General features: G+C 37.8%; 2 protein-coding genes across 16 annotated transcripts in view; one reads left to right on the top strand and one right to left on the bottom strand.

Annotated features, from left to right (window-relative positions):
- Positions 1 to 17,408, top strand: part of SUPT20H (SPT20 homolog, SAGA complex component) — a 29,315-nt gene extending 11,907 nt beyond the window's left edge. For 2 of the 14 annotated variants that reach the window (XM_053971548.1, XM_053971543.1), the window contains exons 15-25: positions 1,620 to 1,652; positions 3,585 to 3,696; positions 5,782 to 5,890; positions 6,130 to 6,288; positions 8,254 to 8,323; positions 9,331 to 9,485; positions 11,764 to 11,819; positions 13,078 to 13,191; positions 15,295 to 15,400; positions 15,930 to 16,054; positions 16,877 to 17,408. In XM_053971548.1, the coding sequence (XP_053827523.1) occupies positions 1,620 to 1,652; positions 3,585 to 3,696; positions 5,782 to 5,890; positions 6,130 to 6,288; positions 8,254 to 8,323; positions 9,331 to 9,485; positions 11,764 to 11,819; positions 13,078 to 13,191; positions 15,295 to 15,400; positions 15,930 to 16,054; positions 16,877 to 17,014 (1,177 nt within the window). In that variant the 3' untranslated portion in view covers positions 17,015 to 17,408. Of the gene's footprint in view, positions 1 to 1,619; positions 1,653 to 3,584; positions 3,697 to 5,781; positions 5,891 to 6,129; positions 6,289 to 8,010; positions 8,324 to 9,330; positions 9,486 to 10,611; positions 10,781 to 11,763; positions 11,820 to 13,077; positions 13,192 to 15,294; positions 15,401 to 15,929; positions 16,055 to 16,876 lie in introns of those variants that run through there. The other 12 variants (XM_053971549.1, XM_053971544.1, XM_053971546.1 and 9 more) reach the window with 10 other exon arrangements.
- Positions 17,337 to 26,879, bottom strand: EXOSC8 (exosome component 8). Of its 2 annotated transcripts, XM_053971555.1 has the most exons (11): positions 26,757 to 26,835; positions 25,100 to 25,136; positions 23,994 to 24,057; positions 23,374 to 23,447; positions 22,767 to 22,812; positions 21,687 to 21,792; positions 21,559 to 21,604; positions 21,197 to 21,293; positions 20,057 to 20,177; positions 17,962 to 18,068; positions 17,337 to 17,549 (listed from the first exon to the last, which is right to left on the bottom strand). In XM_053971555.1, exons 1-11 carry the CDS (start codon positions 26,771 to 26,773, stop codon positions 17,434 to 17,436), a joined length of 831 nt encoding a protein of 276 aa, XP_053827530.1. In that variant the 5' UTR covers positions 26,774 to 26,835; the 3' UTR covers positions 17,337 to 17,433. The 2 variants fall into 2 exon arrangements, with proteins under 2 accessions (XP_053827530.1, XP_053827529.1); XM_053971554.1 differs by lacking the exon at positions 25,100 to 25,136 and having other exon boundaries at positions 26,757 to 26,879.
- Positions 26,880 to 26,911: the final 32 nt, after the last annotated feature.

Genomic DNA, 26,911 nt, shown 5'->3' with positions numbered 1-26,911 from the left:
CAGCAGAGTAGAGCCTATAAATTTCACTAAGGCAAAGAGCAGTGAAACTGAGCAAACCTTTTAGTTCTGCTAATGAAAGTTATTTTTATCTTATTGTATGTAATCTCTTATTTTTTATTAAAATCTTAAAACATCCTGAGTATTAAGAATATTTTATCCCTAGACTTGAGCTATTCACTGTTTGTTTCCATACTGTTGTGGTTTAAAGGCAAGTAAGCACCATGCAAGCACTCACTCCCTCCTCCCCTGACCCCCTTGGTGGCATGGGGGAAAAAATAGCAAGGGTAAAAGTGAGGAACCATGTGGACTGAGATAAGGACAGTTTAATAGGTCAAGGAAAACCTACACATGCTAGCAAAGCAAAACAAGGAATTCATTCACCACGTCCCATGGGGAGTTGTTTGTCTCCAGGAGGGCAGGGCCCCATCACACCTGATGGTTACTGGGAAAAACAAATGCCTTCTCTCTAAATGCTTCCCCCACCCCTCTCTTACTTTTTGCCCTGGCTTTATATGCTGAGCATGTTGCCGTATGGTATGTATGGAATATCCCTTCCTTTGGTCACCTGGGGTCAGCTGTCCTTGCAGTGTCACTTCCCCACTTCTTGTACACCCCTAGCCCTTTTGCTTGTGAAAGACCTTTGTCAGTACTGCTTAGGAATAGCTAAAACACCTGTGTTTTACCAACACTGTTTTTAGCACAAATCCAAAACAGCCCTATATCAGCTACCACGGAGAAAATTAACTCTACCCTAGCCAAAACCAGCATGCATACTTAGTACTGATCTAGCAACAATGCTAGCTTAGAGTTGTATAATAAGGCTGGGAATTAAATTAATTTAGAGGTATTAAATGCCTGGAGGTTTTGGAAATCATTGCTAAGACACTAAAAATTTAAAGTTCATCAAAGTTTGGATAACTCATCCTTGGCAAACTGTCATATGAAACGAAAGGTGAAGTAAACATTTTTGTTGTTCAATAAAATAAAATGGTTTTTTTTTGTTTGTTTTTTTTTTTTTGCAGCTTGAGAAAGAGAAAGTTCTGTAAAGTTAAAGAAACATAGGAATAAGTTTGCAAGCTATAAGTCTTATGCAAAAGAGAGATACTTATTTAGGAGGTCTGGGAAATCATGGGGTACTGGAATTGGCATAAGTGAAATCAAACAATGGAAACTAAATGTTTGTTAAAATATTATGCATAGGACTGTTTTTGATCTCACCTCAGCACACTTGTATTTCAGTTTGAGTGTACTGGTATAGTGTTGGTTTATACATAACTTTCCCTTTGTACTTTTTACCTAAATAATTCTGTAGCAGTTACTTGCTTCCATTTAAAAAAAAATATAAAATCCAAAACTATATTCTGCCTTTTGCTTTGTAGGTAATTTACTGTTAAAGGAGACCATATTAGATCATGTGTGTATATTGTATATATAGTTAGGAAGTCAAGTGTGTATTTCAAGTACTGAATGATACTCAGTCCATTGAATGGATACATTATCATTTGTATTTTGAGCAGGTATGAAAAAAACACAGCACGACCAGTTGTTTGAAGCCTTGTGATCATAAAAATATGTTCTTTTAGTCCAATTCATGACTGAAAATGTACTTTACATTTTAGGTTCCTTATTGGTTCGAAGACTGATGCTGAAAGGTAAATTAATATAGTTTGTACAGCTAATTGGCTTGATGACAAATAATAAATTTTGTTCCTTTTTGGCGGTTATGACTGTCAGTGTTATGGTTATGGAAACAGATGCAGAACAAATGAAAAAAAAAGAGGAATTAGTCATCATATCAAGAAGTAGAATAGTGTGTAGTTTCTGTATTTAACAAGCAAGGAAGAATACAGGACATCAAATAAGAGAGTACACCTGAACTCTGAGAGCACTTAGCAGTAATTTCGTCCTAACATTTGGCATGGTAAATTAGCAATCATGGAAATGGTTCATTTGAACTTGTTGTTTGAAGTGTAATCTAGGATTTAAGATTTATACACCTTCGTTTTGTGCATTGTGCATGTCTTGATTTGGCTTTCCTAGAGAAGCAAGTAATAAAACGGTTTTTCAGTGTATTTTAGTTGTAGAATGAGTAGGTGTAGCAATTCGGGGATAACTGAGGCAGCAAGATAAGTGGTTTTAAGTGTTTGTCAGAGTACACCATGTTAGATTGCCTGTGCATATAAGCACAGAACCTTGAAAGAGCAACCTCTGTCAGAGCCAGTTGTGTTTTTGTGCCTCCACTGGATACTGCTGGCTATGTACATACCATAGCTCTTATCCCCATGCACCCTTATGTGCCTGGCAGGGAAATGAGTCTTTGATTTGATCAAAAATCAGTAATAATGTTCTTCTTTTAAATAGGTAATTTTGATCAAGAAACGCTTTGCTTATATTCTCTCCTGCCTCCTTTGTGCTGATACTTTTGCTGCTTGTTCTGTAAGCTGAACTGGGGAGATTGGGTGGCTGAAAAGTAAAACAACAATATTACAAGAGCCTGATTGTAACTGGGATTGATTTCTTGATCATGTTTGTCACTGGGTTGCACAAGTCCTTTCATCAGAATAAGCAATAGGGTTTCAGGGACAAGGGCAAGAAGAAACAGTAGAGGAGTGCAGGACCACCTTTTTGAGTACATGCCATTTTACTACCCTGATTCCACCGATTTTTAAGTCAGTCTTGCTACAAAAAGTGCACTAAAATTGCTACGAAAAGTGCACTGCCCCCTTTCCTCTGTTGTGTGTGTCAGGGCCCTTGCTTTTGTCTCATTAGTCAGGTAACAGCATATGACAGAAGCAGGCCTACATCAAAATAAAGAGTATTTCATCACATTTAGGTGTGAGGTAATGGAAATATTCCAGCAGGTTTTCACTGAGGTCCAGTCTGCCAGAGTGTTAAGTGACCACAGCACTTCAGTGTTATATTTCAAGGTCATTTTGTATATTCCACTCATGTTTGTGAAACAGTATTCCCTCAGCTTGGTTGTCTTAGATTAATAGAGATGTAGTATCTGATTCAATTTGATGGAACAGTATTTTAAACTTGTTTCCCTGATGCTTTATCAAATGTCTGTCATAATGCTCACAAGGGAGTGATTGTTCAGCCCTTCCATTTAGACTCCTCACCTGACATAGACCTCAAGCTGAAGGAGGGTTGACTGTTTCACAGGCAGCATAACCAGAAGAGACACTTTTTATAGAAGATTCTGGACCTCTGTAAAAAAGGGGGAATGGGATCCCCATTGACTGACATCCTAAAGATCTGCAGTTGCTTTTGGGAATGGAACTGTTCTATTGTTTTCTATATTCCTCCAGTAGAGTGTTTCTCACGTTATATTTTGTATTAGGAAAAAAAAAATATATTAAATGTTAAAATGGAATAAATCTAAGAGCCCAGGGATATAATGTAAAAAGCTACAAAGAGGTATGTGTTATATATGTGCATCTCTATGTTATATAGAGATAATGCTTACATAATATTATATAAAATACATGAATATAACATACACAATTATGTGTTTATCTATAAGTATCTACTTTAGAAGACCGAAGTTGTTAAGCTTTTTATGTCCTCATTGATTGTTTCAGGGTGGTGAACCAGTACCAGGAGTTAGTGCAAAATGAAGCTAAATGTACTGTGAAAATGTTTCATAATTCAAGTGGATCAGTCAGTCATCTTTCTCCAGGGAAGGAAATGGAAGTGAGTTTATCAGGCTACAAATTTCTTTTATTTGCGCTTAATTATTGAATTATTAGAATAATTTTTGCTATCCACATTTAACAGTAAAATAACTTAAAAATGTTATCCTGCATGAATTTCTAAATGTGTCATGGTCATGATCATTCAATATGAGTATATTGGAAAAGTTGGTGGAAAGGATTTGTGTTTTCAATGTTCAGATGTTGTCTTTTAGCTCTTCTGAGGCATAGGGGGTTGGCTGTGTATCATGTAGGTAGCTCCAAAGTTTTGTTTTAGCATTTTGCGCTGTTCAGGTGAACCTTTCATAGGGCAGTATAGTATATAGGTCAGTAAACACAGAAGCAGATGGAGTAGCAGAACTTTTTACCTTTTGAAATTCAAATTATTTTCTTTTCAATTTGAAGAGGAAAACTTAAAAAAACCACCCAAACTAAAACCAATACAAACAAAAGAAACAAAAAGCCAAAGGCAAAAAAAGCCCTCAAACATACAAAAAAATGTCCAAAACACAAATCCCAACGACTTTAAAGTGTGTATGATCAATGCACACACATTTCTACATTTCTAGTATAATCTCTTGCATTCCCAAATTTTCCTGCCTGTTGGCATTGCCTTACGTTTTACTTCTGGTTTTTTTGGTCAGAGTTGGTACTTCAGCAGTGAGCTGTATGTTCTACTCCAGCTAGTAAATGAGATTTGTATCCCCAGGGGTATTTCCTTTGTGACATCTTTCCCCTAAATACCTACTTACGAACTCCAGCAATGTTTTTCTGAAGGAGGTAGTTCCTGGTGTCAGGCAGACCAGCAGCATTCAGCAGTTGCAGAAAGGGATATAGATGTTTCTGTGTATGTGTGCACACATACAGACATGTACATGCATGTGTGTATATATACATTAAAATCATAAAATAAGTCGGGTAGAAGAGTGCTTGCCTGGACCAGAGTTACTCAGGTTACTGTATTTAATGATCTAATCACCATTGGAACTGGGCATTGGTCTTTATTTTCAAAATCAAGAAAGCAGATTTTAATACAAGAATAGAAAGGTAGTTCTCAGAATTTTCCGCAAAAGATTCTTTTTTTATAACCAAACAATTAGAAACATGTAGAGGGACTGTCTCTTATTACTGAGAATCAGTGGAAGTTAAGCTCACCAGAAGCGGTAATTCTGCACAATGCTCTGATTCTTAGCTCATGCACATTTAATTGAGACTCCAATATTGAAATATTCCGTTCACTATATTGTCAGCCTCATTTCCTAGTTTCAGCAGTTTGCAAACTGTATGTTTGTTTAAACATTACTGTCATTTATGGATATCTCCTATAGGGTAAAAACACATAGAATATAACAATGCATTTCACTGTTGAGTCTTTAGACAGTGCCAGCTATTGGAATTATGGATTTAGAGTCTGTTGTGAGAGAGTGAGAACTGCAAACTCAAGTAGGTGAAGTAGATATATGTTTAGACAACCTGATAATTAGGATATAAGAACAAACAAAAAGGCTGTATCTTCCCTCTTAAGAATATGAAGTTCTGGTCCCACTGAAGCCAGTGGGGAAATGTGTGTTGATTTCTCTGCATTCAGGATTTTCCTAAATTTTTTTGAAATCCTGTTCCTAGAATGAAGAATTCTGATCCTGTTCTTTAAGTCTGTCTTGGTTGAAAATGGCAGGTATATACAGAATGAATTAATGAAATTATGTTATTTTTCAAGTAAAACCTAAATGTTTTATTATTTTAAAGTGTATTCATCACTTTCGTGTTTGTGAAAATTACTACAGAAAATTCCAGAATTATGGAGAAAAGTGAAACTCTTTAATTATATTACTTATTTCTTTGTTCAGTTTAAATTTTTACTAGAACTTTCGTGCTGCTTCTTGATGTTAAAGACTTTATCTAAAGAGAGTTCATCATAGGTTTTTCTTTTTTTTTTTAATAAATACATAAGCATCTGAAATGGCTGAAAGGAATATTGTTGTAGTTCGGAGAAGCCTTTATAGAAATCAGTTGAATTGTCTTTTCTGTCAGCTATGTGAAAGCTCTCATCATTGCTGTGGTAGTGTTAATTTCTCTTTCCTCCCAGCAGCCAGAAAGTGTATCAGGCTCTGTTCAGTCGTCAGTACTGGGGAAAGGTGTAAAACACCGACCTCCTCCTATCAAATTACCTTCAAGTTCAGGAAGTAGCTCTTCAGGTAATTATTTTTTGACTCAAACATCTAATTTTAACATGTTCTGCCTGTTGTAAAATGAAAGGATATCCCATTAGTCAAGATTTAATAAAAAAATAACAGAATCTTATCTCTGAGAAGAGTATGGAGTTTTTTTGGTTTTTTTTTTAATTTCTGCTTATATTGTTCACAAATTTGTATCCTAATATTTAAGTTAATGTGTACTCACAGAATAGTGATGTATCTTAATTAAACTTTTTCAGGTAATATTTTTAGTTCACAACAGTCAAGTGGCCATCTAAAATCCCCAACTCCACCTCCTCCTTCTAAGCCTCCTGGTCTTTCTCGGAAACAATCTATGGATCTTAATCAAGTTAGCATGCTCTCTCCAGCTGCCATGTCTCCTGCGAGCTCTTCACAAAGTGAGTCACGACCTAAATTCTCCATTAAATCTTAGGCTTTTGCATAAATGCTTCCTGAGATAAACTTCTTAACCTGTGGAATGATGAAACTTAAGTGTACAGTGTACCCTAAATTGTATAAGTTGTGCAGCTTTAGGCAGGTCTCTTGTTCACTGTATGTACTTTATGTTTATTGTAACTGTGTTTGTTTTCTGTATATATATGTATGCACCCTCTGTGTATACGTTTTAATACATTTTATGCAATTAGCATGATCTCCTCATATATGAAAGGCTGGTAGATGATGTGATGAGATAAATTCCAAAGTGTAGATTTTTTTCCTCCAGTGTAAAAACAGTGTGTTAGATCAATTTGCCTTTTCATAATTTAAGCATCTGGTTTTTTAAATGTTATAGGAGCTGGTGCAGTTGTGTATCTATGTATGTATATAATCTGATCAGTCCCAAGGTGATGATACAATAAACGATAAGATGATTTTTTAAAAACACTCCTACACTGTTTTACAAATCATTGCTGATTGCAAGTGTGGTGGTGATGCTGCTGATGATAGCACCATATTCTCAGGTGTAAAAATGCAAATTTCAATCAGAAGCGACATCCTAGTTAAAGTATTTTCGTTAACACTGACAGGATCATTGTAATCTTAGCTGTAGATCATAAACGTTTTCTAAAACATGTATGTGTCTTGAGCCATTTCGTGAACAGATCTGTACAAAGAGGAAACCATACCTGCAGCTTCTCAGTTTTTTATGAATAATTGTATACTGCACATTCCAGTATCCTGCATGGTATTATAATATGCTTTTTGCATTAAATAATCTAAAATCTGGGTAGCTCAAAAGGTGTAACTTTTCTGCCTTCTTGTTTTGCACAAGATAAAAAAGAAAACTTAAGTTTTCTTCCAAAATACAGAGTCTGGTTTTACGTTAGTGTTATGAATTGTGTAAATCTGCTGCACACAGTTACTTTAAGGCTCTGGTCACCATTCATATTTATTTCCTTTCTTTCTGCAGGACATGAAAGCTAAAAAAAAAAAAGAAAAAAAAAACAGCTGAAGCTTTTTGGGGGTTTTGTTTTCTTTTTCTATTGATAGACTTTGCCTACTGCATCCACAACACATACAGCTGTATGTGTTAATTTAAGCAGAGAGAATTACACAGTAGCTTTTAAAGATGCAGTATTATCCTCTGGTTCTTAAATATTAGATAGTTGCCTTTTATTTGGTTGATTCTTGGAAAATTGCAGTTTGACTTATCTGATGAAATTTAGATCAGTCCCATGATCATTGAAATTGTACATGATCTTGCTGACTTTGGTTTTCCATAAGTTTTTAACACAACCTATTGTGCAGGCAGTACATGGATACTATTTGTTTAACAGTTTAGGACAAACATTAATTAGGTTAAAATGGTCACTAAGAAATTATTTTAAGTATTCCTGAATAGAATTATGACTTAAAGTATGATAGCTTATGGAAGCCTTAAAGGAAAATAGAAATTGGTGTATGCCACAAAGAATGAAGCATGGAGAATGGATTTTCTTTGTCATTATACTGCATCCTTAACAATGAGTGTGTGCTGCAACACTTGTCATGTAGAAATTAACACTTGCAGTCTAAAAAACGGAAGAAATTGTCAGTGCTAAGATTCCATTAACCTTATTATACAAAAAGGATTGGCCTTTTATAACAAACTAGCACTTTTTATTTTTCTCAATGAGCAGGGTCTGGAACTCCTAAACCATCTACTCCTACTCCAACCAACACCCCTTCATCGACCCCACACCCTCCTGATGCTCAGAGCTCAACTCCTATTACCCTTTCTGCCACCCCTACTCCCCAAGATTCAGGCTTCACCCCTCAGCCCACTTTGTTAACCCCGTTTGCTCAGCAGCAAATGTCTCTGAGCCAGGCACTGCCTGTAATGACCATTCCTCTTTCCACCATGGTAACATCCATTACTACAGGAACAACCTCCACCCAGGTCATGGCAAACCCTGCAGGACTTAACTTCATCAATGTAGTGGGCTCTGTGTGGTAAGTCTTTTGTTATGATGGTTTCTTAATTTGCCATGGGGGTTGGTTGGTTGGTGGGAGGGGGTGTGTTCCAGGACTGTCCACCATCCATTAGGGTAAATACTTTTCAGGATCTGCAGTACAAAAAAGATCACTCACTTTGTAATTACAAAGTGAAGAGCCACTAGAAACTATTTGTATTTCTCAAATAGAAGTCACCTACTATTAGATTATTGAAAAGATATATTAAGAAAGGCCTTTATTGCTTTCATCTTTGTGGAGTCGTATAGGTTCATTTCTTAAAGTTTATCTCAGTTTAAGTGATTTCTGAGGTTTCGCTTTGTAAGTTTGAAAACTTTTTATTAATCAGAGAGGAGGTAGAATATCATATGCAGACCAATCTAAATGAAAAATGGGAACAGATTTGTTTCTATCAATTTGAAAAAGCATTGAGGTGAAACACTCTTTGTTCCTTAAAACTCATTTTGTGGTTTGAAGAAAATAATAAATGCTGTCAAGAATAGATGGTATGGTATAACATGAACTGCTTTTTAGACTAAGGAAAATTCTGCGATTACAATGGTCAGTGTAAGACACATAGTGTGCTTCAATGCAGGTGTCAGACATTCAGATTATCCAGCTAAGGTGTTCAGCAGCTGGTCACTGTTGATAAATTTGACTTCTTTTTATAGGGCAAAAAGAAAATGCAAACCTGTTCCTTTTATGATAGTACAACCATTTTGAAGACTGTTGACCTTTTAGTATTTCTAGAACGAAAGGACCACTTGTGGTTTATTTTTATCAGTTGATATCAAAGAAGAAAAAAAAACAGTATGGTCTCATAATATGAAATATATGTTATGTTCTAGGCAAAATTATTTTTTTAAGCTGCATTGATGCTTTATCCATAGTCCCATAATTTACAGCAAACTAGTGATTTATTTGCCATGAGACAAAGGGCAACAATTTAGTTATTCACATTTACTTGTGCCACTTGGGTTTGATGTGTTGTCTTTCCTCTTCTACAGTGGAGCACAGTCACTGATGAGTGGTTCAAACCCTATGTTGGGGTGCAACACTGGTGCCATAGCCCCTGCAGGTATAAATCTGAGTGGCATTTTACCCCCAGGAGGTCTGGTACCAAGTGCGCTGCCCGCTGCAATGCAATCTGCCTCCCAAGCAGGTCAGTGTGACTGAGTGGAAATGCCACCCTTCAGACAGGAACAGTATGAAAACATTTTGTGAGAAAAAATGGACTGAAATGGCTATTGTGTGAAGAAGTTGTGTATTTGATGGCTGGAGCTCAGGAACAACATACATGTTTTTGCATTCAAGGTGTAGGCTGTGTTGGAGATTGTTTTAAGCTGGTTTTTGGTGAGTTAGGCTGGGATACACAGTCAAAATCTGGATTGTTTGGTGTGCTCAGTACGAAATTTGAGAGAAACTCCAAATTCAAATGCAGTTTTGATAATGATGACTGCCAGAAAAAAAAGGCATGATTGAACTTAGAAAGAGACCTCACTTTTTAAATGTGTGGGGCATTTTATTCTGGCCCTGGTACTACTTTATTCTTGTACAACAATTATGTAGTTCCTTATTGCCTCCAAATGCAACTATATAAATCTTAAAAGCACAATTTAAATTATCAGTTTATTTTTTCTGAATATAATAAAAAAAAGTCTAATATATGGTCATAGAATGAGAACAGTAGAAGATTCAAGATATCCATCCCTTATGCTAAGAGTTAAACCATACTGAACTAATATTTATCTAAACTGTATTTAAATGCCTTCACTGAAGAAGATTCCAGTCCTCCTCAGTAGCTGTTTGGAGTGGCTCGTTATCCATGCAAAATGTTTCCTTCTAATTACAGTGCATCTCCTGAATTGCAATTTTTTTTTCCTCCTATACCTTTCAGATGTGAAAAACAGTTGTTCACACTTTCTCTTTACCTTCTGAGTATCAAACATGCTGTCATGTCCCACATTTGTCTTCTCTTTCTGATAGATCATATTTTTCAAACCTTTCATAATCCTGTCACTCTTTTCTAGACTGTCCAATTTGCTTACATCCTTCTTAAAATGTGATAACCAAAACGGGACACAAGCCTGAGCTTGGCTGATTTACCACTGTGGAGCACAGCAGAATAAATGCATCTCATCTCTTTCACAACATTCCTGTTAACATTTCCCCAAATGAGGTCTGCCTGTTTTTTATCTGTATTTTTTACAACAGCATTACTTAAACATAAGAATGGCTTTACTGGTTTAGGCCAAAAATCCATCCAGTTTATATTCTGTCTCTGACAGTTGCCATTAGAGGATACGGAGGAGAGTGTTTGAGATGAGGCAAAAGTGTGAAATGAAACATCCCTTGTCTACAACTGTACCTCTTCTGGCAATCTACAGCTTTGAGACTTTCTCAGCTGAAGAATATCCACATGGATCTTTGTGCTTAATATCCTGTGCTGGATTTCTAGTATGTGGATTTATCTAATTGGTTTTTGAACACATCTGTATTTTTGGAATCTCTACAGCATCTTGTGACAGTGAATTTTATAGATGTAAACTGTGTGAAGAGGTTCTTTTCTTTGTGTGCTCTGTAGTTTGTGATATGGATGATTTGGATATGTTTGTGACCTCCTGTAACTTCTCGTGTCCTTTCTTGCTGTATAGACACAAAGATACTTAAAATTTTGTACTTGGTCATTTGTCTTTTCTTAATTCAGTGTTACTGAGTTTTGGACTCATTTCTTCAGTGCATGAGGATCACTTTTAGTCTATTCTGTCCTTTCAAGCACTATCAACCTCTACCAGTTAAGTGTCACAGATTTGTACATGCTGTGCTGTCACCCACACAACAGATGCAAGTAGTGACCTGAGCTAAGTCTGTGCAAGACCTCCAGGGCTTCTGTTTGATAGCTGCTGTCTTACTGGAGCATTGGCTCAGATTTGGGGTGGGATTGTTTTCTGTTAAGAGATTGGTGAGAGTGTATTACTTCACTGAGCCTTTGGACTTTTTTGGATTTACTGTACAAACAGTAAAGCTTTTTAAAAGCAGAAGAAGGATCACTGAAAAATAACTGCTGTGGTGTTCTCCACAATCACCTTTATGTAAATGCACGAACAGGTTATAGGTCACAGGGTATAATGTTATGTAGTGATACAGATTTCTTTCCATTTAGTCAGCTCTTGTGCACTTTTGAGTCTGAATAACTATGAACTACATTATGGAAAATGCAGCATTGTATTAAGTTTACGATTAATTTACACTTACCAGTATTACACTTTTATTATACTTGTATTATTATACACTCAGTATTAAGTTTACACTCAATTTACATTTGCCACTTTTCCAAATTCCAGATGTTCAGAAATAGTCCCAGTGGAAAGGTGTACTGCAAAACACAAATACAACTGAGTAAAGACTCACTACTAATGAAAAGATGTTTTCTTTAACAGGCAGCCCATTTGGTTTGAAAAATACATCAAATCTTCGGCCCTTAAATCTTCTACAGGTAATTTATATACTTGGACACAATAATAATGATAATTTCTTATCTTTCTGTAGCGACCTGCTTAGTGCTGCTTACTGCACTGCCCCACACAGATCTTTGGAGCCAGTTGGTCAGACCATTTACTGCAAATCTTAATTGCTTATTTAAAAGACTTAGAATAAGAGAAAAGACATCTCCATATAGATACCAGATGGAAGTTATATTCTTAGCTCAGGAAAAAGCAGATAATTCTCAGTAACAATATAAAGATGCTGACATTTGGATTCAAAATATTAATCCTAAAATACAATCTTTCAGGATTTGCCTAAGGTTTCATTGCAAATCATAGACTAAAGTTAAAATTATACTGTACAAAACAGCGTAGTAGAATCACTCAGAGGTTACACGTAGAATGCCTAAAAGCCAAGCTCAACATGCACAGGTAGGTGCAGTATTAGGTTTTAAGAGTTTTTGGAAATGCAAGATAGGGAGTTTAGAAGGTCTGTAAATGCTTTATTTGTGCTAAGCTTACAAATACAAACACGAGCAGATATTTATTATGTCAGAGTAGCATTTAAAAGCTGAGCAGGGATTGTTTGTGATTCCTGGACCTTGAAGTCAGGTGCCAGATGCAGAACTGTAGCTTCAGTGTTCCACATAGGTTGCACCGCACTTCAAAAAATTACTACCACCTTTGCTACTTCCTCTTCCCACTCCTGTACACTCCAGAAATATGGAAAAGGGCAGGCACAGGAGGCAGTTATGCCAGAGTAGAGCTCTTCTATAGAATTAAATGCTTGTATTTGAGTGATTCCATGTTGAAGGACATTGTTTCAAGCTAGCTCTGCCACTCATATAAACCAAGAACAATTCAGCTGAAATAAGTGCAATTAAAGCTGGGGTAAGGAGAGGAATCAAGGCTGTTTCACTATCTATTAAAATTCAGTGGAATATTCTGAAAGTGGAAATTATATACAGTGCTGTTGAAGAGTGGCATTTATCTTTCCAGTATTAGTACAGTATCTGCCATTTTAATTAAAATAATTGAAATATATTTTCCTATGGAAATATCTTTCTATAAGTTCATGCAGGTTTGTTTTCAAAGGATGAGCCTTTTTCAGAAACAGCAACAATTGCAAATTGATTGATTTTTAAAGGCATTACAAAACAAAAATCAAGCCTCTAGGAAGTACACCACTATCAATATTATGTTCATCCTAGAACAGTAGGAAACTAGCAGTTTGATTGAATTATGCCTTTTGTTTTTAATCTTCAACAGCTTCCAGGTGGTTCACTTATTTTTAACCCACTCCAGCAGCAGCTGTCACAGTTTTCTCCACAGCAACAATGTCAGCAGCCTACAACCTGTAGTCCTCAGCAACAGGGAGAACAGGTGTGTGCTAACAGCCCTCAGTCTGGGGTGCTTGGATGAAACAGTTTCTCCTCCCCATCTCCACAAGTAAATGAGCCATTACCCCATAGAGCTGAAGCAGAGGGGGAGGAAAGTCTTCCTCCTAGACTTTCTCAGACAGCAAAGAGTGCAGTGGCTCTGTTGCTGTGGCTGGAGCTGGGTTATACTTCTTTATTTATATCCTATATAGAAAAGCTGTAACAATGCTGAGCATTGTCTAACTCTGTCATGAAGAGAGCCAGCCCCACTGTATGAGTGGTGTAAAATCAGCTTAATGCTTTGTTTATCATAACTAACAGATATATAAGATGAACAGAGAAAAAATGCAGTCAGGATTATTACAGAGTAACAAAAACTTGTTACTGACACTGCTGTGAGTTGGCTTACAAACATCACTGCTGTAGTTCAGAATTTTCTTTGCACCAAAGGAAATACCGGTTGTCTTTAAAGCTGTAATCTTAAGACATTTGCTCTACTGCTGCCTGTAATTAGTGTTAAAGGCTTTAATCACTGAGGAAATCTAAAGTCTTGATAGACACTGCTCCGTCTTCAAATGACAAATTTTGAATGGTCAGTTGCACCTTAAAAATCCTAAGGTGGAAGTACCAGGTTAGTACTTAAAGATCCTAACCAACATTGATGCAGCAGTGTGAGAAAACTAGCTGCTCTGCTTTTGGGTTCTCAGACACACAGGCCTTCTGCTTACCAAATACTCTCTACTGGATACTCAAGTTTGTCATAATTTCACTTCTGATGCTGTAGACTGTTCATAAATAAGATGCCTCTCTGAAATTTTTTATGGTATATAGCCTCCTGTGCCACAGGCCTTATTCTGGATTGTGGGACAGTTTAATGGGAAACTTTACAATTTGTTTGCAGCATCCAAATCTCCAAATGTCAGTTAGTAGTTGAACTACTAAAAAAAAAATAATGTGACCTTGTACTGTTGGGTTTTATTTTCTAGATATTGAACTCAAGGGCATTTATAAAAAGGCTTATGTAAGCATAGTTCTTGTGGCAGGAAATTCTGGAGAAAATCAATCTCTGCATTGGTTAAACTGCCCTAAGGAACTTCTCTCATACCTTGCATTATAGAGGAGGGGGTTGTTGGCTAAAATGAGATATGAACACTAGATTCCTTAGCTTTGATAAGGACAGGAATGTATGTGCTCACAGTGCTTAGTGAAAAAACTTAGGCCCAAAAACAACAACAATTTTCTGTGCTACCAATATAATATAAATATGCTTTCTGTCTCATACTTAGAGATTTTCCCCACATGGTGGTTCTATGACTGTTAGTTATCATGGAGGTGGTGATGTCTCAACGTGCAATATTTTGGTCTGGTTTTCCTAGATCTTAGTAGCATTATAATGTAATGCTAAAGAAGCCTTGCAGCTCCTGGATTGAACCAGCTTTTTTCTGACTCACAAGCCATGCAGTTTTCTTGAATTGTGCATATAATGCTTTATTTCCCTGTGTTATAAATCAGTGCATAATTTAAGTTCTAGAAGAGGTCATAATTCAGCCCCCTTTGACTTCAGGAGACACTAGGTCAGACTCCACTAATTCCTTTAAAGTGATTACTGTGAAAACTACTGTGTTCTGAAAATACAATTTTAAAACCAGGGTCTGTATTTTTATGAAATTAAGGAGTGTGTGGCACAATACGAACATGGGAATGTATGTGTCAGCCTTTGCACACTTTGATTAGGACCTTTGCACATGGATATCTTAGGGTCCCCTGAAGACTTTGGGGCTGGGAGTGGGAGAGGAAATTGTCCTAAGATTACAACCATGAAGTGTAGTCTCTGCTAGACTGCAGAGAAATTGACAACTACGTGGACTTCTGCTGGGTAACAGGAGCAATACCATTTCTGCCAATACAAAAGCTGTTCTGGGGTATTCAGTATCTGTTTGTTCTACTGTTAGTGACTACACTATAGCCTGTATCTGCACACACTGGATGACATAGCATTAAATGTTTTTAAATGGCACTTCAGAAGTTTGCCTTCACACTGGCTTTATTTGTTTATTCATTGATACAGAAGTTTGGTAATAAGGATCAAGCTTTTCATTTTTGCTAGGGGTCTGACCAAGGTCCATCCAATCAAGATCAGGCATTATCTGCCCAACAAGCTGCTGTAATTAACCTGACTGGAGTAGGGAATTTTATGCAACCTCAAGCCACAGGTATGTGCTTGCTGAGCCTCCTTTTGTAGCAAAGTGTTTATGTTGATAAATTCACACTGAAATGAAGTTTGGTCTTAAGGAAGTCTTACGTTAGATCAGAATGATTTACTGTTTATTATCAGGACATGAATTCTAGGAGAAATACTCGACTTCTAAAGTATGCACTTCTCTGCTTTGTTTGGCAGTTAAGTGCCATCAGTTGATAGTATCACGTGAAAACAAGTTACAGTTAAAACGAAAATGCAGGGAACTTCATGCCAGACTTCATTAAGGAATGTTTCTTTAACTCTGTGCTTAACATCCAGTGTGAGAAACCTTTGTGTCTCCACAAGCACTTCATAATTAATTATGTTCTAACTAACAGAGTATGTATATCATGTATACTTTATTCTGCACTGTTCCAAATTTGACTCTGAGACTAATTCTATTGATCCCCCTTTCCTGTTACACTCTATTCCTATGTCTTCCTCCACTGACCAACTCAACCTGACCTCTTTGACCTGCCTGCTTTCCCCTTCTCCTTTCTCAGTGTTGTCTCAGCTTGGCTCTGCCGTGAACAGACCTGGGCAAAGCCTTCCTCAGCAGAGACTCCAGATCTCTTCTGCCTTGCAACAGCAACAGCAAGCCTTGCAGCAGCAGCAGCAACAGATACAAGTAATCCAGCAACTTCACTCTGACTGTGTTTAAAAAAAAATTAAATTAAAAATACAATTCTTGGCTCCAAAATCAAAAATATTGCCCTCTTGGGCTCTCTTTTTAACTAATGCAGTTATGGTCTCGCAAACTGAAGGAAAAGAAAACCAACGTGTATTTGGCAAACTATAATGCAATACCTGAAATCTCTGGTTCTCTCAGCTTGGAGCACTGAATTTATTTTTATTTGTTTAAGCCCTCCACCTTCCTGATTTGCAAACATTCAAGGGGTGCTTGTGGCACATATCTAAATACTATACCAGGTGCCAATAGATTTCAAAATGGCACGGATGTAAGCACCTGAAATTCAAATGTAGCAATGCTACAGCAAGTACATGAAAGCAAGAGCTCTGCAAAGCATTCCTTTACCATTGAGATGCTTCATGAAAACATTTTAGCATTTTTTAGCACACAGTCTCATGTTTGTAATACATACAGAAATTTCATACAATGCATACACTGAGGAGGTATCACATTAAAAAGGTACTGTGTAAACCAAACACTCAGTGAAGTTGCTGAGTTACTGCAGTTACTGCAATGAAGAGAAAGGGCAAAGAAACAAAGCTGTGCACATTCACATGTAAAATGTTAGCTTGTGCCCTCAGCAGGCTTCTGTGCCACTGGTGCTGCTTGACTGTACCCATTGCCCTGGTATATGGTGTGTTCCTTTTGTCAACCTGGTGCTTCCTCATTTTTTCTTTCTCTCCCCCCCTTCATTCTTCCTGATGTGAAAGCTTTATAGTCAACACTAACAAGCTTTTTCTCCCTTCTCCTCCATGGCAGCAGTTGCGATTCTTGCAGCATCAAATGGTTATGGCAGCGGCAGCAGCACAAGCAGCTCACCTGCATCATCAACAGCATTCAGGCAGCCACTCAAAAAGTAAAAGGAAAAGAGGCACACCAGCCCCTCCAAAATCATGAGACTTGCCTCCCCCCCAAAAAAAATTGATTCGAAGGGGATTTTTTTTTTCAGATTGTTAAAGAAAAGGCTTATAATAAAATTAGTGTTTTATACTACTGGTGGGAAAATGAACTTTTAACATTACACTAAAAGAAATGAACTGATTTTGGAAGCCAACCTTACAGAACTTAGAAATTTCAGCTATAAAGTGGCTAGGATCTGGTTTCCTCTAGTCACTTAATTTTTTAACAGAATGTTTTATCTTGTATTTTTTACCACTCAACAACATTGTACATAGAATAAGGGTGAAAAACATTTTAGAAAAAATGAACTTTGTAAATGTAGTATTGGTATTTGTTTATTTAGTATAAAAGGTTTGTGAACACTGTAACAAATACAATTTTTACAAATCCATTTTTGAGAAGAGCTCTCTTTTTGTTCACTTGGGTGTTATACTTTTTATTACTTTGTCTATCAGCTTCTTTACTTCTTTGTGTCTTGTAATTGCTCTGGTGATACAGTCCTGAAGCTTGGCTCCTGTAAGAGGACTTCCACCTAAACATTGAAGGGAACAATTTCATTTTCTACTTATACTTCACTTACGTGTATCTAACTGTGATTTCCAAATGCGAGTATTAGTACAGTAATTGTCATTACCAGCACCTTCCAGTGGGGAGCATACAGCTTTCCCAGCCCTAGCTTCAGGCAAAGATAATGGAAACAAACAAGAGCTGTAACAGGAGACATGCCCAGAATTAGCCCTCTGCTGTGACTGCTTTTTGAACTTTAGTCATGCCACCCACCATCTTAAAACTCCTTTCAAGATGAGGTAATTTAATGACTATTCAAGCAGATATTCTGTTACCATAAAGCACCTGCATCTCACAAAGCAAAGCAGGTACAGAATCTTTTCTTGACCTAACATCATCATCTCCCATAGGTTTCTTTGTCATAAATTTAGAAGTACCTGGTTTATGGACAGAACAGAGTCTGCCTTCTTCATCAGTTACAATGGTTACTGTTCCAGTTGCTAAATCTTCTTCTTCAGCAGTTGGATCAACAATGAGTAGCGTGCTTGTGAAAGAAATGCATGCAGATATGTTGGTATACATTGCTTCATTAATGTTACTGCAAAATACAATTTTTACTGTAGTCTTACAAAACACTTGTAGATGGATTTAGTGCACGAGCTTATCTGTTTTCCTACCAAAATGCACCAATTTAAAAAAAAAGAAAAAAAGCCAAAAAATGTGGGGGATTCCACATAATCCTGTTTGTGACTGTGGAAAATAGGCATATAAGTAATTTCATAAATTTGTGACAGTGATGTATTGCAGGAAAATGCCACTAACTTGCCATTTGCAGTATGCACTATGAAAGATGGCGGTCATTATTTTGTAGTTACTCTGAAGACTGGCATTGGTTTTACGTGTAGGCTGCACTAATTTCTACCAGACACCTTAAAGCAAAACTGATTTCCAGTGGTAAGTTCACCAAAGTAGTTCTCCATTTGTTGTCAGTGACCTCAAACATCACTCAGACTGGGAATAGTTCAAAACCAGATTCATTGAGTTGCTTAAGACAGCTTATTCTGGCTGTTATACTGTCACATGAGCAGTTCAATGCATGGCTGTTGTTGATGTACAGGTCTCTGCCACAGGAGCAGCCCTGCACCAGTGCTCCTCAGCCATGGCCATGCTAACCAGCAACCTACCACTTCCATTTATTCAAGGAGGCCTTTTATGCAGAAGAAAAATGCCTCTGGAAGCCAGAGTATGTAAAGCATTTTATTGAAAGGGCTATTAACCAGAATTATTAAAAAAAAATTTAAAAAAACCCCACGCAAACCACACAACATGGGCAGACACCCCCTCAATACTTAGTTTTAGGAGCTAAAAGGATACTTCAGTAACTTGTTTGATGCAACAGTTGGTTTTAGGGAAGGAAACAAAGCCCAACAGACACTCATGGAAAGCCTTCTTCCCCAGGCAGCTTTTTGGTCCATGTGTAACTATGTGTGATTTGTGTGTAAATAATACCCTACTGACAGCTGTCTGCCTAGTACGTTACTCAAACGCTCAGTGTACATCAAACTTCAGACCCAGAAGAAATGGTATTAAAGCAATTAACAGAAGCTTTCTAAAGTACCAGTAATGTCCTGCTCTGATGCATCACTTGGTCAACATTTGAGATTATTGCTCTCCCCACCCTATTTGTTATTTGGATGAAAGGCCCCTACTAATCATTTGTGTGAATACACATTAATGTGCAATAACCCCCCCCAAGATCTCCAAACAGGCTTAAATATTGAATAGCACAGTGAGCACTATCCTGTCACTTTCTACTTTGCAAATGGATGTCACCAGAAATGACTGCATTTCTTATAAATAGCAGCAGAACACATTCTTAACATTCTTGACCTAAGGAAGAACCAGTAGACAATTTCAGATGAGGAGTCAAGTTATCAGATGTGATTACTTTGAATTCTCATAATCAGATTCTCTTCCTATATGAACAATGATTTAAGCATGCTGGTTACACTTCAACTTGGGTAATTATGTTTTCAGTTATCCAGGGGTTCTATTATTCTAACTGGACTATTACTTCTTTCTTCCTTTGTTGACTACATTCTTGGAATAAGCTGCTCAAAAACTACCATCTTTTCTATCAGTTACTTACACAAGCTTCTAAAACATTAACTGCACTGGTAACATTTTTATCCTAAGATACTTCTAAAACCTAAAACAGTACCCATCCCCTGTACTTTTAAGCTTATCTTGTAGGTTGGGAACCACTTCTGCTTTAAGCCACAGGAAGAAGCTGCAGAGTACAGACTGCACTCTGTTCTGTGCACTCCTTACATCACAGAACTAGAGGCCCCTTCAATGAAAGAGGCTGTGGATTTAAGATGGGTGGAGCAGCATTGCCTGAGGCTCCACTCTCATCCCTGGCAGAAGTGCAGAAACATCACCGGTGGCATTCGCTGTAGTGGCATTCTCTGTCGTTCATTTGTTTTACAGATACTGTTGTCTCCATAAAGTACAAAACAGTTTGGAACTTACTCATCAAATATAGCAAATGATGTGGCAACCGGATGCTTTCTGATAAACAAAGGATTCTTCTGTTTTAAATTAACTTCTGATAAACCAGTTTCTTCGTTTATCGTAACCAACGGCAATTGCACTGAAGAGATGAAAAAATTACAATGGTCTAAAACATGCTGGGTTTAGCAGGTCTAGAGATGTTGATAACTACTGAAATATTTAAGCTGTTCTCTTAATCCACTGAAAATCAATCAGAATAGTTTTTCCTACATTAATGGTACTCTCTACAAAAAAAAAAAAAATTCTTGAATTCAAGGAAAGTATTTTGCTTAGAACTACCTGTTCAAGGAAGTATTTCATTTTTGTACTCAGGGTAACAGAAGCTTTTCTCCTTACACAGAAATATTTTCTACTTCCAAAATGCCACACAAGTAAAATACTTCACAGTCATATTTAACCAAAGGTATTTTTTCCCGAAGTCTACTGGACATATAAAAACTAGGAATATAGTCTCATGTCATGAATTTTATATATCTGTAGAAACAGTGCAACCTGACCTTCAGCTAACTCTTGCTGTGACAACCAATACATTGCTGGTGACAAGGAGGACAAGAGCAAAGTAGGGGAATTCCAAAGCTGGCAATTCACAGTTAGAAAGAGAGGCCTTGCCATAAGCTTCCCTTTAAACTGCTGCCTTCATGCATTTATAAGCCACACACCTGCAAACAGGCCACGCATTTTTTACAAACTATAATTCATTAAGCTAGGAAAGGAATATTCTGTCGTGACAAAGTACTTGTGTAAGCAAAGACTCCAATAGCTCATCCTGCTTACACAAATCACATTATCCAAGTAATATTCTGATACAGATGTTAAACTCTTTCATGGCCACTGCTGAAAGACTCAGGTATCTGACACCAAAGAACATGTGGCAGAATAGGTGTTAAGTCTTTTAAGAAAGCAGTAAGTACACAAAAAAGATCCTATTTTTCAGGCGTTACACACTTATGGCATCCCACCATCATTTCCACCTTGTATTTGCACTCAAATGACAGGAAACAAACGGTCCCATGAATTAGTTACCCACTTATTAGGGTTCAAAACGAATGCATTTATCCAAGCAACATCAGAATGTCTCTTGTTCTGAGAAAGCCTTACCATTTTTTAATGCTGCCAACAAAGCAAAGACACTGGCATCCAGAAGGTTTCCATCATAGTCCAGACATATGATATCACAGTATAACACCCATGCAAGCTATCAAAAAAGGTTTGCACATGTGAGATATTCCATCAGCTAACGAAATGGTGCAATATATAAGAAAATTCTGGCCACACTAAATACAGATACTTATATCTATCATTTGATTTTTGCACTTAGGATGTAAATTAAACTATGAGGACTGAAAAGCAAAAACAACACTAGAACCCCCTATAACCTCAAATACCTTCTGTATTTGTACTTGTGTACAAGTCCTGTGATCTTGTTACTATCTCCCTCTTCATTCTGAGATAGAACTTACCTTGCCATTGGCAATGCACAGATCTTCTTTCACTATCATCTGTGAACTAAATAAAATGACAGTAAGCAAGGCAATAGAAAACTCTTGCAGAATTGCTTGTATTTTAACAGCACTAAGATGGTTCTTACTTTTCAATCACATCTGCAATGAACTGGCTCGCTGCTTGAGCCTCTTCCCCAGGTGGTCCAGAGCGAAACCTCTCTGCACAGAGGGATGGCAGCTCCACATTTGGAACTAGATAGCAAGAATCATTAGTCATAAACCAAAGAAAGCAGGCAATAGGTAATCAAAAAAAAAAAAAAAAAGTAACAAATGCTCTTAATATGATTTTATGTACTTCAAATGAAAGGCAAGACCAAGAATTTTTCAGTCAAGCCTTCCTAATTCTCCCCTTAAAAATCAAGTTATGCATGAGTTTGTATTAAAGAACTTGTAGTACTCTCTATACTCAGAAACTGTATATTCCATGGACAAGCACACACTCCTAGCTACCACTCTCTGTTTATGATCCTTCTCTATCATGACCCACACAAACACTTCTTAAAGTTAAGCACTTTTCAGCAGATCAGGAAACAGCAGCATTTCCATCCCACTGCCTGACTTTACTGGTATGCTGTCTGCTTTCCATCAACCATTAAAACCTGAGGCTTTAGACATGAAGCAAAAACATGCATAAACATTCATGAAAAAAACCTAAGAATAGTCAAGCTTACTGAAAACAACATACTTGGGAGATGCCTTAGAAAAAGGGGACTTTGTCTAAGCTCTCAATTCCACAGAATTACTTCCAAAGAGTGAGGAGGTACCACTGGGACATACAGTTCTCTGAGAAATAAACAGTTTTTATTTTCACTGTTTTTAACAGTTACATTTTTTGCCTACTGGGACCTTGAAACAGAAGTTAACATGCTTTTGCACAACCTTGCATGCCACTATCTTTTACAGAGTATCTTCTCCCTCTTAATATACACAATGATGCAGGTTTCCTTCCATGCCCAGCCTGGAAACAGCAACAAAAAGGTATAAGGAAAACTCACAAGCAAAGCAAAGGGAATTCTAGATGCCTAGATGTCAATTTTGAAATTAATTTGAAGGGTTGTAATAAAATTTTATCCAAATTAATTATTTTAAGAAATCTACAGAACATAATTTCCACAACCTTTTAGCTGAAGTAATACAAAACCTCAGATCCATACTGAAACACTTACCAATATATCCCTTATTAGCAGAATCCACTGCAGGTGCAGCAAGTTCCTGGAGAAATAGAAAAGAGAAAAATGAAGAAGTTTGTACGAAATATTTTCCAGGTGTTCTATATACAAATGGTTGTTTTCTTCCCAGTTATCATTTCAATGAGATTTACTGAAGTAATTTTTAATCAGTCCTTGTCTGTAAATTTCCTATGGAAGAACTCAGTAGAGTGATGAACAGTCATTTGTCTTGTAGGTCATGTCAGGCCAGCAGTAGAGTTGAGGCTACAAGGCATTCAATAGTCCAGCTAGCTCATTCCCAATGCACTTACTGATCCATGTTCAGGAACTTTTCATTTACAGAGCTTTTATCTAGAAATAACAAGGACTTTAGTTTTGTACACATCTTTCCCCATATACGATGAGCATCACAAAAATACATGTTCTCAGACTATACAGGTAGGATTATACCATTACATCATACATTAACTTTCAGGTCTGGAAGTAACTCAGGTGAAAGACTTGCATTGGACCAGCACGTTACTGTAACTCCAAGGGCGATTAATTCCAAACACAAATGAACAAAGTCAGCTAACAGATAAATAAAGATAAAAACCAACCATACCGCTTTTACTCCGCAAATCACTGTGGTATTTCCTAGCTTCACCAGGGCAGAACCATCTGCAGTTGTAATTGAACCTGAAGAGAAAAAGTACTGTTCAGTAAAATTTATTTTCCCTTCAAAGGGCGCAAAGTAACATCCAACCTTCACGAAATGTTTAGCTTCCATCATTTTATACTAAACACAGCCTAAGCAAAGTCTCAAATCCAGACTGGGACAGAATCTCTGTATTAAACAGTCAATCACACAGAATGATTGAGGTTCTCCAGCCTGCTGAGCCCCTCTGGATGGCAGCACAACCCTCTGGCATATCAGCCACTCTCAGTTCGGTGTCATCTGCAAATTTGTGAGGGCACCTAAATTGTGCTGCACATACAGGTGCAGAATTGACTAATTACATTGTGCACATCAGCCCAGGAACAGGACTGAAAACAATGCTCAAGGATATTATTGTATCACATACTCTTTTTCATCCTTGTTGAAACTGTAAAGAAAAATCCTTCCTCTTCCTGGTTTCCAAATGCAAGAACCAAGAAAACCAATTAGCAAGTCATTAAGATCACCACTATAACCTGATATTAATAATACCTCCCCCATTATTATTATTCCACATAAGCACTTGCCTATGTTGACAGTGGTTGTCCGAAATTCACCTAACTCTCTTCCATCAGGCCGACAGTTCTCCTTCTAAAGAAAAATTACAAACTTCAAATTAGAAAGCATACTTTATCAAATAACACAATAATATTTTTGCTATGGAACTTCATAAAAAATGAAGTTTTCTTCTCAAAAATGCTAGGGAAAACTAAGTCATACTCTAGCTGGCTTTTCATCAACTGATACATAGTTTGTGATGGTAGGCCTCCAAAAGAAAACCCCTGATTTTTAAAACTCATTTAAATTTATTTAGAAAACATAACAATAGACTGATTGTCTCAAGGGTAGGTACTACAGAAGGCTAGATTCAGAATATCATCCAAGAATGAACACACACTGGTAAGCTTAAAATGAAAGTTTCTACCCGCCCGTATTGTTTAGTGGAGCTCTTAAAATTAGAATGAGCTAAAGAAAACAAAAGAAAAACCCTGCACTCAAAGAAAACACAGCATTCAAATACCATCAGTCAGAAGCTGTACAACACATAACCCTTACGTAAGAAACTGAAACAATATTCCATCATTTTAGATCTGAATTGTCACTCACCACAGTTTCAAGCTTTTCAAATGCAAACACTTTTGGCTCAATTATGAGAACCAAAATTTGCAATAACACTGGATCCATTTCTAAGTCAATACAATTTCAGTAATAGCTGAACTAATTTAAGGGAACAAAAGTCAGTGGTTTTCCTCTGCAGTTACACTGTACATGGTTAGCAGCAATAGTCTCTATTACTAATTTTTGTAGCATCTAAAAGCCTGGTTTGACATAATTTTGTACTAGGCAAAAACCTGCATCACCATCTTGGTCAAATTTAACCTGAACTCCTTTCAAGACCAAAAGAAGCATTTACCCATCAAGATGAACAGCATCAACACCTGGAAAGAAAAACATATTCTGAAGAGCACAAATGTTTTTTGCCTGCTCAGACAGTTTTTTGGTTGGTTTTTTTTTTTTTTGGTTTCCATTTCCATAGCTTCAGATTTCCATACAAACAAGTTAGAAGAGCAGAAGCAAGCAAGAAAAAAATTCACTACAAGGAATTTTTACAGGCATCTCATGTTTCACTCACCAAAAACCTCCTGTAATATTCCAATGGTTCCACAGTTCTAGAACAAATAGAAAGAGAAGCTCAAATGCAAGCTCCAGAGTAAAAAAAAAAAAAAAAAATATCTGGAAATCAAGATGCCTGACAAAGCTGCTTACCAATACAGTTAAAAAACAATGAGGAAATTTTAAACTAATCTAAAAAAAAAAGATGTTTTCCTAAGTTCAGCTCCAAAATGCTCCTTCCATACAAGGAAACTGCCTTTACATACACTTTACAAAAATTGCTACCTTTCACTTCAATAATCCTATTAGCTTTAATAAAAAGAAGTGTTTAGTGACAGAAGGGTCACTAAACACTTTGTCTTTCAAGGGATGCAAAAAGTAAAATTTTACTACAATGTGTGAAATATCTGTTAGTCCAAAGATGTTCAGATGCAGAAATTGTATACAAATTTTAAATTATTCAGTTTTTCTTAGAATCTTTGACAAAATATAAAATTACAAAATATGCTCCATGCAGTGCTTCAGATGAGAAATAATTGATGCTTATTATTAATCATACACTAGTAACAGTATTTGTGTATTAGTATTTCATGCAGGGATCATTAAGGTAAAAAAAAGCTTTTATAAAAAATGTTGCCAATAAACAAAGCATTCAGTTTTGTTCAAACAGTGCTTCTGGGGCAGGGGTGGAAAAAAGGTAAATGCAATAGGCAAGTTTTCCAAATGCAAACTAACACACTCAGGCATCACCAACAGAATGACCAGCATGAACTGGCTCCTGTTGGCTCCACGTGTTGGTCCTGTACCGCTGCATTATAAACCCAACACAAAGTCTGTTGTCGTACAGTTCATGTAACAGCACTTGTTAAATCTGGTTTGAAGCTTTTAAGCCATACAACAGAATCAAGGATGCTGGGACAGACTACGCAGAGAAGCTGTGGATGCCCTGTTTCTGGAAGTGTTCGAGGCCAGGCTGGATGGGGCTCTGAGCAACCTGGTCTAGCAAAAGGTGTCCCTGCCCACGGCAGAGGGATTGGAACTGGATGATCTGGGAAAATCCCCTCTGACCCAAACCATTTTACTATTCTAAAACGAGTAGTTATAAATGGGAAGTCATTGAATTCCCTACAGTTTTAACTTCCTTATAATTCTATCAGCTGTGTAAGGGGAAGTTTAGGTCGGACAGTGGGAACACGTTTGTCACCTAGAGAGTGACTGGGCACTGGAACTGGAGCTTCCCCAGGACAGAGGTCACAGCACCAAAACTGACAGAGTCCAAGAAGTGCTTGGATAACGCTCTCAGGCACATGGTGACTCCTGGGGGTGTCCTGCACAGGGCCGCCGATCTCTAAGGATCCATCTCGGTGGATACTCCGCAATTCTGTTACCAGGTAGTTCCCGGCCTCACTGAGCTCCGCTCAGGTTTTTTGCCGGGCGTTTTCCCGGCTGGCCAAACCCCGCTCGCTCAGTCTTTCCCGCACGCGTCGGAGCTCCACAGCCCCCACAGCACCGACCCCATCCCGACCAGACGCGCCGAGCCCGCTCCCCGCGCGCGCGGCCGGGGCGGTGACCGGACAAAGCCCACAAGGGTCCCCGCGGGGCCGGGGCGGCGGGGACGCGGGCGGGACCCGCGGGGCGGCTCCGGCGGGACCGCGGCCGCCGGGCCCAGCACTTACTTGAACGCTGCCGCCATGGCGGTGCCGTCTCCGCCCCGGATGTGGCGCCCCCTGGCGGCCCGCTCTCCCGGCAGCCTCCGCGGGCGGACCGGCGGCAGCGGCGGCCATAGTGGCGGCAGTCGGGGCGGCGGTGCTGCTAGGCCCTGACCGCCGGG

Source organism: Vidua macroura, chromosome 2 (assembly GCF_024509145.1).
Source record: "Vidua macroura isolate BioBank_ID:100142 chromosome 2, ASM2450914v1, whole genome shotgun sequence".
NCBI lineage: Eukaryota > Metazoa > Chordata > Aves > Passeriformes > Viduidae > Vidua > Vidua macroura.
Note: the sequence above shows the minus strand (reverse complement) of the source record. Positions and strands in the feature narration are given on the sequence as shown.

Bases quoted from the DNA above. Each gene is read 5' to 3' on its own strand.
- EXOSC8 (XM_053971554.1), bottom strand. From the start codon at position 26,864: ATGGCCGCCGCTGCCGCCGGTCCGCCCGCGGAGGCTGCCGGGAGAGCG. The intron at 21,605-21,686 runs GTAAGAACCATC...CATTTTATTTAG, and splicing joins ATTGCAGATGTGATTGAAAA to TTCACAGATGATAGTGAAAG. The intron at 18,069-20,056 runs GTAAGTTCCAAA...TTCTTTCACAAG, and splicing joins TCATTTGCTATATTTGATGA to CACGCTACTCATTGTTGATC.